The sequence below is a fragment of the Schistocerca cancellata genome, chromosome 11 (genome assembly GCF_023864275.1).
Source record: "Schistocerca cancellata isolate TAMUIC-IGC-003103 chromosome 11, iqSchCanc2.1, whole genome shotgun sequence".
Lineage (NCBI taxonomy): Eukaryota > Metazoa > Arthropoda > Insecta > Orthoptera > Acrididae > Schistocerca > Schistocerca cancellata.
The window spans coordinates 54,825,070-54,839,824 of NC_064636.1; the positions used below are offsets into that span (position 1 = coordinate 54,825,070).

The 14,755-nt window shown below is 46.4% G+C and overlaps 1 protein-coding gene across 1 annotated transcript in view; it reads left to right on the forward strand.

Moving 5' to 3' along the window:
- Positions 1–14,755, forward strand: part of LOC126108186 (neprilysin-2-like) — a 246,429-nt gene that overhangs the window by 61,515 nt on the left and 170,159 nt on the right. The window contains exon 2 of the mRNA XM_049913426.1: positions 8,230–8,363. Coding sequence (XP_049769383.1) covers positions 8,230–8,363 — 134 coding nt within the window. The remainder of the gene's footprint in view (positions 1–8,229; positions 8,364–14,755) is intronic.

Below are 14,755 nucleotides of genomic sequence, written 5' to 3' on the forward strand. Positions count from 1 at the left end.
ATAAAATCAGAGAGATTAGAGCCCACACAGAGGCATACCGACAACCCTTCTTTCCACGAACAATACGAGACTGGAATAGAAGGGAGAACCGATAGAGGTACTCAAGGTGCCCTCCGCCACACACCGTCAGGTGGCTTGCGGAGTATGGATGTAGATGTAGATGTAGATCAAGTAATGATTTGAAAATATGCAATTAAATTGTATGTTACTACTGAACTTCGTTAGGTGAACAATGACTTTCAATGACCTCAGCATAACGTCATCAAAGAAATTTAGAAAAAAAGCACTTTTTACTTTGCCGTTACTTATTTTACAAATTGGATTTCTTATTATTGTCTGAACAACTGAGCCTTTTTTACTGACTTGAACAGAATTAAATACTAGAGTACGTACCAAAGCAAAACAGTCATGTGCTCCAAGCTATATGTAAAATAAATAAAACTTCCACACTCTTAATTCGTCCATTTCTTTAGATTTGGATTTTTTCCAGTGATTGATTCTCAAACTTGAAAAATGTAATTGCTTTACTTTAGTCATATACTCAAGCCTCTGTTGTACAACAGTTAATTGAAAGTAGACTGAGGCTAAAATTCTTAAAAGAGAAATTATTCATTAATAAACTGCCTGTAACTAATCAATTTGTTTCTTATGACACTCAGCATGTTACGAAGAAAAGGAACGAGCGCAATGAAGACACAATCGCCCCCGGTTTAACTGATTATTATTTAAATAAATCTTATCAATCAAATCACATTCAGTTCTGCTGCTGGGTTAGCCGTTAATTCTTTCAAAAATGGTTCAAATGGTTCTGAGCACCATGGGACTTAACTTCTGAGGTCATCAGTCCCCTAGAACTGAGAACTACTTAAACCTAACTAACCTAAGGACATCACACACATCCATGCCCAAGGCAGGATTCGAACCTGCGACCGTAGCAGTTACGCGGTTCCGGACTGAAGCGCCTAGAACCGATCAGCCACCACGGCCGGCATATGTTTGTTATTAATACCTGATGTATGCAGAAAACGTTCAAAAAAGGTTCAAATGGCTCTGAGCACTATGGGAATTAACTTCTAAGGTCATCAGTCCCCTAGAACTTAGAATAGGGTTCACAACATACGTGCTCGCGGAGCAAGCTGTGAGCAGCGAGGCGCGAGCACGGAGCAGCGCGAGCACGCTACCCCCACTACGGGACCAGAACGGAGAGTGGGGAGAGTCACGTGGGGCACACAACAGCTGCCGCCAGTCGGTGTAAATCCGCGGCCACCTGCAGGGATATCACTCACGAATTATTACTGCGGCAAATGAAACAAATAAAGGAGAATGTACACGTGCCACATAATTTTACTAGCTTAGTGTATGCCTCTACATTCGTATTAATTTGTGAACTGTTACACAATAATAGGTGTCACTGAAGTGTGGGATTCTCGGTTATCTTGTACTTTTTTGCCCTTTACAATTGCGTCTATATTCGGAGAATTTGTTCTTGCGCATTGTAGGCGCAGCGTGCAGTTTGAATTTCGATCAGACAATGCGTTTCTCAGGCGCGTCTTGTTACATTTCATTGCAGAGAACAGTTGCTCACAAACATACGTGGAACCGAACATTGATATTATTGTAGCCGCCAGTTTGTGCAAACGAGGAAATCTATCCTGAGGGAAGTGTCTGTAGAATTCCAAAATGTTGTTCTTGTTCTGAAATTTGTCTCTGTATTCTCTGTCACACTGCAGGTCAATAATTTCTAGTTGCAGCTCAGGACGAATCGCTTCAATATTCGCTGAATATGGAGAGGAGAATAGATCAAAATCACTGTCTAGTGCTGTCAGATCTTGAAAGCGTTGATCAAATTCTTCCTTAAGGGCAACTAAACTATGTGAATAACGTTCACAGTCTTTGTGAACATCTTGCATGGATTATAATTTAGGAAAATGAGCTAGGTTTCCTGTTTCCAGCTGACTCACCCAAAGTGTCAATTTCATTTTAAAAGCTCGTATTCGATCTATGAAATGAGTAATTAGCAGATCTTTACCTTGTAGTGAAGTGTTCAAAGCATTCAGATGGCTAGTTAAATCTCTTTCAGTTCAGGAACACACATGTTATTTATTTCCATGAACATATTTATCTCATCTAATAGGCAAAAAAATCGATTTAATAATTCGCCACGACTAAGCCAGCGGACCTCGCTGTAATAAGGCAGGCTACCATACTGGCTTTCTACATCCTCAAGAAAACTTTTAAATTGCCTGTGTTGTAGCCCATGCTTCCTTATATAATTGGTTGTACGAACAACAACACTCATCACATTTTTTAGAGTGATACTCTTTGCACATAAGTTTTCCTGGTGGATCACACAGTGAACGCCCCTTATTTCATTCGGCACGGTCAGTTTTTGCATTTTCTCCTTCAACAGCGCGTTCCCTGTCATCGCTGGTGAACCGTCTGTAGACAATGAAACTAAAGAATTCCACGACGATCCTATATTTTCAACACTTTCTTCAACACTACTTAAAATATCACCTCCGGTTGTAGTGTTCTTCATGGCTACTACATCGCGGAGCTCCTCCTTCACCTCTAATATGATAAGTTGCGCTGTTCCCGTGATATCAACACTTTCGTCCAGAGCTAGAGAATACGCCATAAAATCTTTACAGATATTTGCAAGCTGGCTCTGTACGTCGTCTGCCATGTCCTGTATGCGACGCATAATGGTCATGTTAGATAATGGCACAATCCAAAACTGTTCAACTTGAGATGGACACAAATGTTCTGCTGCAACTACCAAACATTCTTTTATTAAATCGCCATCAGTGAAGGGGCGCAGGGATTCTGCTAAAAGCAAAGCAATTTTGTAGCTCACTCTGAGAGCTGCCTCAGTTGATTTTTCTTCGTCGTCCAGATCTTCTTCGGATAGCTTCCTTTTAAGTTTAATAACTTCCTGTGCACGATCTGGTCCATCACATTTTCCACTGCCGCAGTCTTTCGAGTGGTACGACATATAATGTCGCTGCAAATTAAATTTCCTAAAAGAATTCAGCGTTTTGTGACACACTGAACATTTTGCAACACCATCTTTTTCTGTAAACAGATACAATTCCTCCCAATGGGGGTTTAACTGCGAAAGCATGGTTGGCGTTACACAACGGCGACTTGACACGATTCTTAACCAGCGAAGTGACTGTTAGAGCTGATCGTAGTACTTTAAACGTTACACAGTCGGCGCGAATTCAATAGGCACGCTGCGGCCCTATTCAAACGTGCGCGCGCATTTCCCCTCACTCCCCTCCTACCCTACTCCGCGACCTTGCACCTGCTCGCGAGCACGTGCCTGAGCAGACGCGAGTACTTGCGCTCAAAACCGGCCAGTTGTTAAGCCCTGACCTACAATAAGGTGGTCTTTGTTAACACCACACTTCCACACACTATAAGCGCTGGAACCTGTCTCCCTCTCTCTGCGCACTCTGCGCAACAACTCCCTACCCAAAGATTACACAACGCACAAGCACTGCTATTATCGTTGCAAGTCGATGCAAATAACAATTCCTTTGGCTTTTTCCCAGAGCTTATAAGTTTCACAGTAAAACACAGATAAATACAATAAAGCGTCAACAGACTCGTACCTAAATGTACACATACTGTGAAGCAATGTCCTTACGTATTAAAAGAAAGCATTTAAATTACAACTATTTACATAAAATTAAAAAAAAAAAGTTATATATCGGTAGCAGGTGCCATGCATCCTGTATTTTCGGTGTTACAATGTGATTTCAATTTATTTTTAAAGCTGTTACTGCTGCTGTCCATCAAACATTTTATTTCATTTGGTAATTTTTCGAAAAGCTCTACACTATCATATTTTACCCCATCCTGTGCCAAAGATAGGTTAAATAGAGGATAGTGTAAGTCATTCTCTCTTCTGGTATTATAATCATGAATTTCAGAACAAATTCCATGTCTGAGCCAATGTGCTGTGAGGTTGTTATAAGAATTCCTAATCTTTTAAACAGATGCCTAGATAATGTGCGACTATGAGCCTCAGATATTATTCTAACCACTTTCTTTTCAGCCGAGGATACCATTTGCCAAAGTGTTCAGTAACCCCAAAATATTATTCTGTATGTCATCAGAGAGTGAAAGCATGCAACGTACATCTACATCTACATGTACAGGGCTACTCTGCAATTCACACTTCAGTGTCTGGCAGAGACACTGAAGAACCATCTTCATACTACTTCTCTACCATTCCACTCTCGAATGGCGATTGGAAAAAAGGAACACCTAAATCTTTCTGTTCGAGCTTATTTTATTATGATGATCATTTCTCCCTACGTAGGTGGGTGTCAACAAAATATTAACGCCTTCGGAAGAGGAAGTAGCTGATTGAAATTTCGTAAATAGATCTCGTCTCAAAGAAAACCGCCTTTGTTTCAGTGACTGCCACCCCAACTCGCGTGTCATATCAGTGACACTCTTACCCCTATTGCGCGATAACACGAAACGAGCTGCCCTTCTTTGCACTTTTTCGATGTCCTCCGTCAATTCCACCTGGTAAGGATCCCATAGCGCACAGCAATATTCCAGCACAGGACGGACAAGTGTAATGTAGGCTGCGTCTTTAGTAGGTTTGTCGCATCTTCTAAGCGTTCTGCCAACATAGCGCAGTCTTTGTTTCGCCTTCCCCACAATATTATCTATGAGGTCTTTCCAATTTAAGTTGCTCGTAATTGTAATTCCTAGGTATTTAGTCGAATCGACAGCCCTTAGATTTGTGCGATTTATCGTATACCCAAAATTTATCGATTTCTTTGAGTGCCCATGTGGATAACCTCGCACATTTCTTCATTTAGTGCTAATTGCCACTTTTCGCACCATGGAGAAATTCCGTCTAGATCATTTTGTAATTGAAATTGATGATCTGATGATTTTACTAGACGGTAAATTACAGTGTCGTCTGCAAACAATCTAAGGGGCCTGCTCAGGTTATCACCTACATCATTTATATAAATCAGGAACAGCAGAGGGCCTATGACACTACCTTGGGGAACGCCAGGTATGACTTCTGTTCTGCCCGATGATTTACCGTCTATCACTACGAACTGTGACCTCACTGACAGGAAATCACGAATCCAGTCACACAACTGAGACGATACTCCATAGCCACGCAATTTGATTAATAGTCGCTTGTGAGGAACGGTATCAAAAGCCTTCTGGAAATCTACGAATATGGAATCGAACTGAGATCCCTTGTCAACAGCACTCATTACATCATGGGAATAAGGTTGGTTGGGTGGTTTGGGGAAGGAGACCAGACAGCGTGGTCATTGGTCTCATCGGATTAGGGAAGGATTGGGAAGGAAGTCGGCCGTGCCCTTTTAGAGGAACCATCCCGGCATTTGCCTGGAGTGATTTAGGGAAATCACGGAAAACCTAAATCAGGATGGCCGGACGCGGGATTGAACCGTCGTCCTCCCGAATGCGAGTCCAGTGTCTAACCACTGCGCCACCCCGCTCGGTTGGGAATAAGAGCTAGCTTTGTTGCGCAAGAACGATATTTTCTGAATCCGTGTTGGTTATGTATCAATAAGTCATTTTCTCCAATGTGATTCATAATGTTCGAGTGCAGTATATGCTCCAAAATCCTACTGCAAATTGAGGCCAGTGATCTGGGTCTGTAATTCAATGGGTTACTCCTATTTCCTTTCTTGAAAATTGGTGTGACCTGTGCTACTCTCCAATCTTTAGGAACAGAACTTTCGTCAAGTGAGCGGTTGTATATGATTGCTAAGAAAGGCGCTATCGTGTCTCCATGCCCTGAAAAGAACCTGATTGGTACACCATCTGGACCGGAAGACTTGCCTTTCTTAAATGATTTGAGTCGTTTCGCAGTAACTGAGATATCTACTTTTGTGTCACTCATGCTAACAGCTGTTCTGGTTTCGCATTCTGGAATTTTTACTTCGTCTTCTTTCGCGAAGGAATTACGGAAAACTGTATTTAGTAACTCCGCTTTAGAGGCACCATCATCGGTAACATTTCGATCGCTATCGTGCAGTGACGGTATTGGCTGTTTTGTGCTTCTGGTGTACTTTACATATGACTAGAATCTCTTTGGATTTTCTACCATATTTTTTAGACAATATTTCATTTAACTGCCGGCCGCGGTGGCCTATCGGTTCTAGGTGCTTCAGTCCGGAACCGCGTGACTGCTACGGTCTCAGGTTCGAATCCTGCGTCGGGCATGGATGTGTGTCATGGCCGTAGGTTGTTTAGGCTTAATTAGTTCTACACGACTGCCCATTAAAATTGCTACACCACGAAAATGACGTGCTACAGACGCGAAATTTAACCGTCAGGAAGAAGATGCTGTGATATGCAAATGATTAGCTTTCCAGAGCATTCACACAAGGCTGGCGCCGGTGGCGACACCTACAACGTGCTGACATGATAAAGGTTTCCAACCGATTTCACATACACAAACAGCAGTTGACCGGCGTTGTCTGGTGAAACGTTGTTGTGATGCCTCGTGTAAGAAGCAGAAATGCGTACCATCACGTTTCCGACTTTGATGACGGTCGGATTGTAGCCTATCGCAATTGCGGTCTACCGTATCGCGACATTGCTGATCGCGTTGGTCGAGATCCAATGACTGTTAGCAGAATATGGAATCGGTGGATTCAAGAGGGTAATACGGAACGCCGTGCTGGATCCCAACAGCCTCGTATCACTAGCAGTCGAGATGACAGGCATCTTATGCGCACGGCTGTAACGGATCGTGAAGCCACATCTCGATCCCTGAGTCAACAGATGGGGACGTTTGCAAGACAACAACCATCTGCACGAACAGTTCGACGACGTTTGCAGCAACACGGACTATCAGCTCGGAGACCGTGGCTGTGGTTACCCTTGACGCTGCATCACAGACAGGAGCGCCTGCGATGGTGTACTAGACGACGAACCTGGGTGCACGAATGGCAAAGGTCCGCAGCTCGTGGTCGGGCGGTAGCGTTCTCGCTTCCCACGCCCGGGTTCCCGGGTTCGATTCCCGGCGGGGTCAGGGATTTTCTCTGCCTTGTGATGACTGGGTGTTGTGTGACGTCCTTAGGTTAGTTAGGTTCAAGTAGTTCTAAGTTCTAGGGGACTGATGACCATAGATGTTAAGTCCCATAGTGCTCAGAGCCATTTTTGAACGAATGGCAAAACGTCATTTTTTCGGATGAATCCAGGTTCTGTTTACAGCATTATGATGATCGCATCCGTGTTTGGCGACATGGCGGTGAACGCACTTTGGAAGCGTGTATTCGTTATCGCCATACTGGCGTATCACCTGGCGTGATGGTATGGGGTGCCATTGGTTACAGGTCTGGGTCACCTCTTGTTCACATTGACGGCACTTTGAACAGTGGACGTTAAATTTCAGATGTGTTACGACCCGTGCCTCTACCCTTCGTTCGATCCCTGCAAAACCCTAAATTTCAGCAGGATAATGCACGTCCGCATGTTGCAGGTGCTGTACGGGCCTTTCTGGATACAGAAAGTGTTCGACTGCTGGCCTGACCAGCACATTTTCCAGATCTGTCACCAATTGAAAACGTCTGGTAAATGGTGGCGGAGGAACTGGCTCATCACAATACGCCAGTCACTACTCTTGATGAACTGTGGTATTGTGTTAAAGCTGCGTGGGCAGCTGTACCTGTACACGCCATCTGAGCTCTGTTCGACTCATTGCCCAGGCGTATCAAGGCCGTTATTACGGCCAGAGTTGGTTGTTCTGGTTACTGATTTCTCAGGATCTACGCACCCAAATGGCGTGAAAATTTAATTACATGTCAGTTCTAGTATAATGTATTTGTCCAATGGATACCCGTTTATCATCCGTATTTTTTCTTGGTGTAGCAATTTTAATGGCCAGTAGTGTAAGTTCTATTGGACTGATGACCTCAGATGTCCCATAGTCCTCAGAGCCATTTGAATCATTTCATTTATTTCATGGAAATAAATATTGGCACAGAATCGTCTTTTGGCAATTTACTCATACGTCTAGTAAGAACACGGATATGTTTTGTCAATAAAGAAATTTGTAGACACATCAGTGCCCATAGAAGCGCAAGGCCGGTTTATTGTCATTTTGCATTGCCACGGTAAACTAATCCGAACTGCCGTGTCATGTCGCAGTGCTGACCGGCTCCCTCTCCTCTCCTCTCCTCTCCTCTCCTCTCCTCTCTGGTGTTGCAGGAAGCCCACCTGGTGGCGTCGCCGCACCGCCACGGAGCGCGGGTTGACGCTGCTGGCGACGGTGGCGCTCCTGGCGGCCGTCGCGCTCGCCGTCTCGCTGGGCGCGCTCCTCGCCAGGTGGCAGCACCAGTCAGGTATGGCCGCCAGAACCAAAACCACCCACGCTGCAGCCCAGATCTCGCACCATCCAACTACCTGTTTCGCCCAGTGAAGGATGCACTCCACAGGAAACAGTGCGTGGATTATGCGGAGGCTATTGATGCAGCAGGACGCCGACCTGTTGAGTGGCACCATGCGGGTCTACAGGCACTCCCAGTAAGCCGCAGGTTATGTTGAAAAAAAAATAGGTTTTTGTAGCCAGAAGGGTGGAGAATAATATGGTGTATTCCAATCCTAAAAAAAAAACCTGCTGTGAGAAAAAAAAAGTGTTCAGTTACTTATTGGACGTCCCTCATAAATTTTTTTTTTTTTGCGTAAATCTACGCTATAGGTTTTGTACTTTAACCAGTGAACCACGATAATGTGATTGTCACACATAAAATTTCACAATACACTGAAACGTCCCCTTAGAAAAACTATACAAGACTGTGCTTAAACTGACACACAACGCAATCTGACTTTCAGAAATCCCTACAAAAGAATGGCCCTGACTAACATTAACCTATACCTTTCACAAGTCACTTACCTCACAAAAATCTTCATTACTCGAACTACTGCAATACAGCGAGCGCCACTACTGCCAGCTAAATAAAAGATTCAAACTACGGAAGGCACTAACTACTGATAGGCATAGTTAGCAAAATGAAAGATTTTAATAGAGAACAAACAATGCATTTACCTTAATAGTCATAATATATATAGCAGTTCATGCAAAAATTTCAAATCTCCGTCATTTCTCTCCCCACATCCACCACTGCTGGCGGCTCACCTCCAACTGCGCAACGCTACGCGCTGTTCACATCCAGCTGCCGCTGCCCAACACTACAATGGCAGACAACAATGCAAACTAGCCACAGACTGCACACAGCACAGCCAGTGATTTTCGTACAGAGCGCTACGTAACGTTGCCAATAAGAAAACATAAACAGCCTACTTACAACACTAACGGACAGAAAATCGCAACTCCACAAAGGAGTTGTGGAACATAAACGAAACTTGGTAGATACAATGATGTCTGTTAAAATTTCCACCCATTGCCATAAGAAGCCAACTGCTTTACCGCAGTGGTAACACTGATTCCTGTTAGATCATCAAAGTTAAACGCTGTCGGGCTGGGCTAGCACTTTGATGGGTGACCATCCGGTCTGCCGAACGCTGTTGGCGAGTGGGGTGCACTCCGCCCTTGTGAGGCAAACTGAGGAGCTCTGGTCTTGCAAACTGACATACGCCCGGGAGAGCGGTGTGCTGACCATATGGCCCTCGATATCCGCATCCAGTGACGACTGTAGGGTGAGGATGACACGGCGGCCGGTTGGTACCGTTGGGTCTTCCAAGGCGTGTTCAGACAGAATGGCTCTGAGCACTATGGGACTTAACATCTATGGTCATCAGTCCCCTAGAACTTAGAACTACTTAAACCTAACTAACCTAAGGACAGCACACAACACCCAGCCATCACGAGGCAGGGAAAATCCCTGACCCCGCCGGGAATCGAACCCGGGAACCCGGGCGTGGGAAGCGAGAACGCTACCGCACGACCACGAGCTGCGGACGTGTTCAGACAGAGTTTAGTTTTTATTGCCATAAGAGTGGCGCACATAGGTTTGCTTTAAATACACACTATAACTGTCGTGAAGGTTAGTCACCATTGAGACTGGATGTAGTGAGTTGTGTCATTCAAGAATGCCTTTAAAGCGACACAGACGCCGTTATCAATACGTCACTGAGTCAGAACGAGGTGGTGTAATGGGGCTACGAGAAGCTGGATGTTCCTTTTGCGATAACTGCAGAAAGACTTGGCAGCAATGTAGCCACTGCACGCGACTGCTGGTAGCGGTGGTCACCAGAATGTACGGTCACAAGGAGACCGGGCTCCAGATGGCCACGTAACACTACCGAGAGGGAAGGCCAGTGTGTTCGGCATATGGCTCTGGGGCATCGTACTGCATCTTGTGATGTTGCAAAATAAAAGCGATGTTGTTATTCAATGGAAAGTTGGAAATTGAGATTTAGCTTACTGTTTTATCATTCACAATTGGCGTAAGAATCATCGATTGACCATTGTCATAAAATATTGCATTATGAGATGTGATTAGTTTTTACTTTCAGTTTCGCGTGGCTTGAGGCAGTCACAACTAGCGTGCTATTGATTAAGAAATCGCATTATCATCTTTCTAATTGCTTCATGATCGTAGATACGATCATACCCGGTTGTGAAGTTATTGTTATGACAAAACAATTTCCTAAGGGACCAGAAAGTTCTTAAGGGCGCAAAAACAACTGTAACATCACACGAAAGGGAAATTCAATATTAAAGCTGATGCAAGAAGACGATAAAACAGTTTTCTTTTTATCAATGTAACACGCACATTGCACTGCTGATCTTGGTGTCTGTAATATTAGCAAAATGCATAATTGAAATGAAAATAATACTGAGGCGATAATAGAAATGAGCACTGCTAAATGATTCAGTATTCCCAGAACAAATATTTATTATAACTAAAACCTATATCGTACCTTAAGCTTACTACTACAATGACGGTAGATTTTTATGTCCGTATCATATCCATTGAGCGCTCTTTTATACAGCCATTGTCTTCTTTGAGTCGCTCGTGCGTCGTCACGGTAAGTTATAACAGTTCTTTACACTTCACTCAAACTTAGACTTAACACGTTTTTATACATTTAGTAAAAATTAGATCAGACTACCACAAATCTGCGTCCGTCTTACTCGAGAAAAATAGTACAAGTCTTTTTAGCGCTCAAGGCTTCATTTGTTCTCCAGCGAACAAAATAGTCAAGAATCGCATATCTATCCGTACTTTTCTGTTCATATTGCCGCCCAAAGACGACGAATTACATTATTTAGAAAATTCCACCGTCGCCATGCGACGCCTCATTACACATTAATCATTATTTATAAACAAGTATTTGCCTTCTGGCTGAAAGTATTAACTACTCGTATTTGCTGGTTTAATGAAGTCAAAAATAGCGAATATCACAATCTCCAGCAGCAGTATGAGCAGCAGTTGGCACCACAGCGACACAAGGAACTGTTACAAATACACTCCTGGAAATTGAAATAAGAACACCGTGAATTCATTGTCCCAGGAAGGGGAAACTTTATTGACACATTCCTGGGGTCAGATACATCACATGATCACACTGACAGAACCACAGGCACATAGACACAGGCAACAGAGCATGCACAATGTCGGCACTAGTACAGTGTATATCCACCTTTCGCAGCAATGCAGGCTGCTATTCTCCCATGGAGACGATCGTAGAGATGCTGGATGTAGTCCTGTGGAACGGCTTGCCATGCCATTTCCACCTGGCGCCTCAGTTGGACCAGCGTTCGTGCTGGACGTGCAGACCGCGTGAGACGACGCTTCATCCAGTCCCAAACATGCTCAATGGGGGACAGATCCGGAGATCTTGCTGGCCAGGGTAGTTGACTTACACCTTCTAGAGCACGTTGGGTGGCACGGGATACATGCGGACGTGCATTGTCCTGTTGGAACAGCAAGTTCCCTTGCCGGTCTAGGAATGGGAGAACGATGGGTTCGATGACGGTTTGGATGTACCGTGCACTATTCAGTGTCCCCTCGACGATCACCAGTGGTGTACGGACAGTGTAGGAGATCGCTCCCCACACCATGATGCCGGGTGTTGGCCCTGTGTGCCTCGGTCGTATGCAGTCCTGATTGTGGCGCTCACCTGCACGGCGCCAAACACGCATACGACCATCATTGGCACCGAGGCAGAAGCGACTCTCATCGCTGAAGACGACACGTCTCCATTCGTCCCTCCATTCACGCCTGTCGCGACACCACTGGAGGCGGGCTGCACGATGTTGGGGCGTGAGCGGAAGACGGTTTAACGGTGTGAGGGACCGTAGCCCAGCTTCAATGAGACGGTTGCGAATGGTCCTCGCCGATACCCCAGGAGCAACAGTGTCCCTAATTTGCTGGGAAGTGGCGGTGCGGTCCCCTACGGCACTGTGTAGGATCCTACGGTCTTGGCGTGCATCCGTGCGTCGCTGCGGTCCGGTCCCAGGTCGACGGGCACGTGCACCTTCCGCCGACCACTGGCGACAACATCGATGTACTGTGGAGACCTCACGCCCCACGTGTTGAGCAATTCGGCGGTACGTCCACCCGGCCTCCCGCATGCCCACTATACGCCCTCGCTCAAAGTCCTTCAACTGCACATATGGTTCACGTCCACGCTGTCGCGGCATGCTACCAGTGTTAAAGACTGCGATGGAGCTCCGTATGCCACGGCAAACTGGCTGACACTGACGGCGGCGGTGCAAAAATGCTGCGCAGCTAGCGCCATTCGACGGCCAACACCGCGGTTCCTGGTGTGTCCGCTGTGCCGTGCGTGTGATCATTGCTTGTACAGCCCTCTCGTAGTGTCCGGAGCAAGTATGGTGGGTCTGACACACCGGTGTCAATGTGTTCTTTTTTCCATTTCCAGGAGTGTAGGTTACTTCAAGGACAGCTCTGAGCCAGATGCCACTGACGCCAAACCACAGCCATATGCGATTTTAGTTCAAAAATGGTTCAAATGGCTCTGAGCACTATGTGACTCAACATCTTAGGTCATAAGTCCCCTAGAACTTAGAACTACTTAAGCCTAACTAACCTAAGGACATCACACATACCCATGCCCGAGGCAGGATTCGAACCTGTGACCGTAGCAATCCCACGGTTCCGGACTGCAGCGCCAGAACCGCTAGACCACCGCGGCCGGCGCGATTTTTGTGGTGTCAAGCAAAAGCTCATTTGGGGGCAGGTTGTAGGTCTGTTGTCTTCCACCTCGGTGCCACTGATGGCCGTGTGCCAGTCAGAAAGGGGCCAGTTAAGGGCCTGTAACCTGCCTATCTGTGTGCTAGACACACTGGACCTACACCTGGAGTTATGGTCTGGTGTGTGACTTCCTATGACAGCAGGAACACTTTCGTGGTTATTCCCTGACTGCCAAATTGCACGTAAATCGGCTGATTCGACCTGTTGTCCTGCCGTTCATAAACGGTACCCCAGGGTCTGTTCTCCAACAGGATAACGCTCGCCCACATAACGCTGTTTTAACCCAACATGCTCTGCATAGTGTCGACACGTTGCCTTGGCTTGCTTTATATCCAGATGTGTCTCCAGTCGAGCACAAATGGGACGTAATGGGGCGACAACTTGTAATGCCACAACGAAGCATAGCCAAGGCGTAGCAGTTTAATAAGTGAACGCTCATGCCATCTGTTGGATGGTTGCACAAACAAAAGCACGGGTGCTTCGCCTGGCGGCAGTCAAATGAAATAGCGCTACGAGTAAGACAGTATCTGAATAGTGCTGCGCTCGGACGACGAAATAAAGAAGCATTAAACTAGGATAATATTATTACGTATAGTAAAAAATATTAATTTAATATACGCTCCTGGAAATGGAAAAAAGAACACATTGACACCGGTGTGTCAGACCCACCATATTTGCTCCGGACACTGCGAGAGGGCTGTACAAGCAATGATCACACGCACGGCACAGCGGACACACCAGGAACCGCGGTGTTGGCCGTCGAATGGCGCTAGCTGCGTAGCATTTGTGCACCGCCGCCGTCAGTGTCAGCCAGTTTGCCGTGGCATACGGAGCTCCATCGCAGTCTTTAACACTGGTAGCATGCCGCGACAGCGTAGACGCGAACCGTATGTGCAGCTGACGGACTTTGAGCGAGGGCGTATAGTGGGCATGCGGGAGGCCGGGTGGACGTACCGCCGAATTGCTCAACACGTGGGGCGTGAGGTCTCCACAGTACATCGATGTCGTCGCCAGTGGTCGGCGGAAGGTGCACGTGCCCGTCGACCTGGGACCGGACCGCAGCGACGCACGGATGTACGCCAAGACCGTAGGATCCTACGCAGTGCCGTAGGGGACCGCACCGCCACTTCCCAGCAAATTAGGGACACTGTTGCTCCTGGGGTATCGGCGAGGACCATTCGCAACCGTCTCCATGAAGCTGGGCTACGGTCCCGCACACCGTTAGGCCGTCTTCCGCTCACGCCCCAACATCGTGCAGCCCGCCTCCAGTGGTGTCGCGACAGGCGTGAATGGAGGGACGAATGGAGACGTGTCGTCTTCAGCGATGCAGTCGCTTCTGCCTTGGTGCCAATGATGGTCGTATGCGTGTTTGGCGCCGTGCAGGTGAGCGCCACAATCAGGACTGCATACGACCGAGGCACACAGGGCCAACACTCGGCATCATGGTGTGGGGAGCGATCTCCTACACTGGCCGTACACCACTGGTGATCGTCGAGGGGACACTGAATAGTGCACGGTACATCCAAACCGTCATCGAACCCATCGTTCTACCA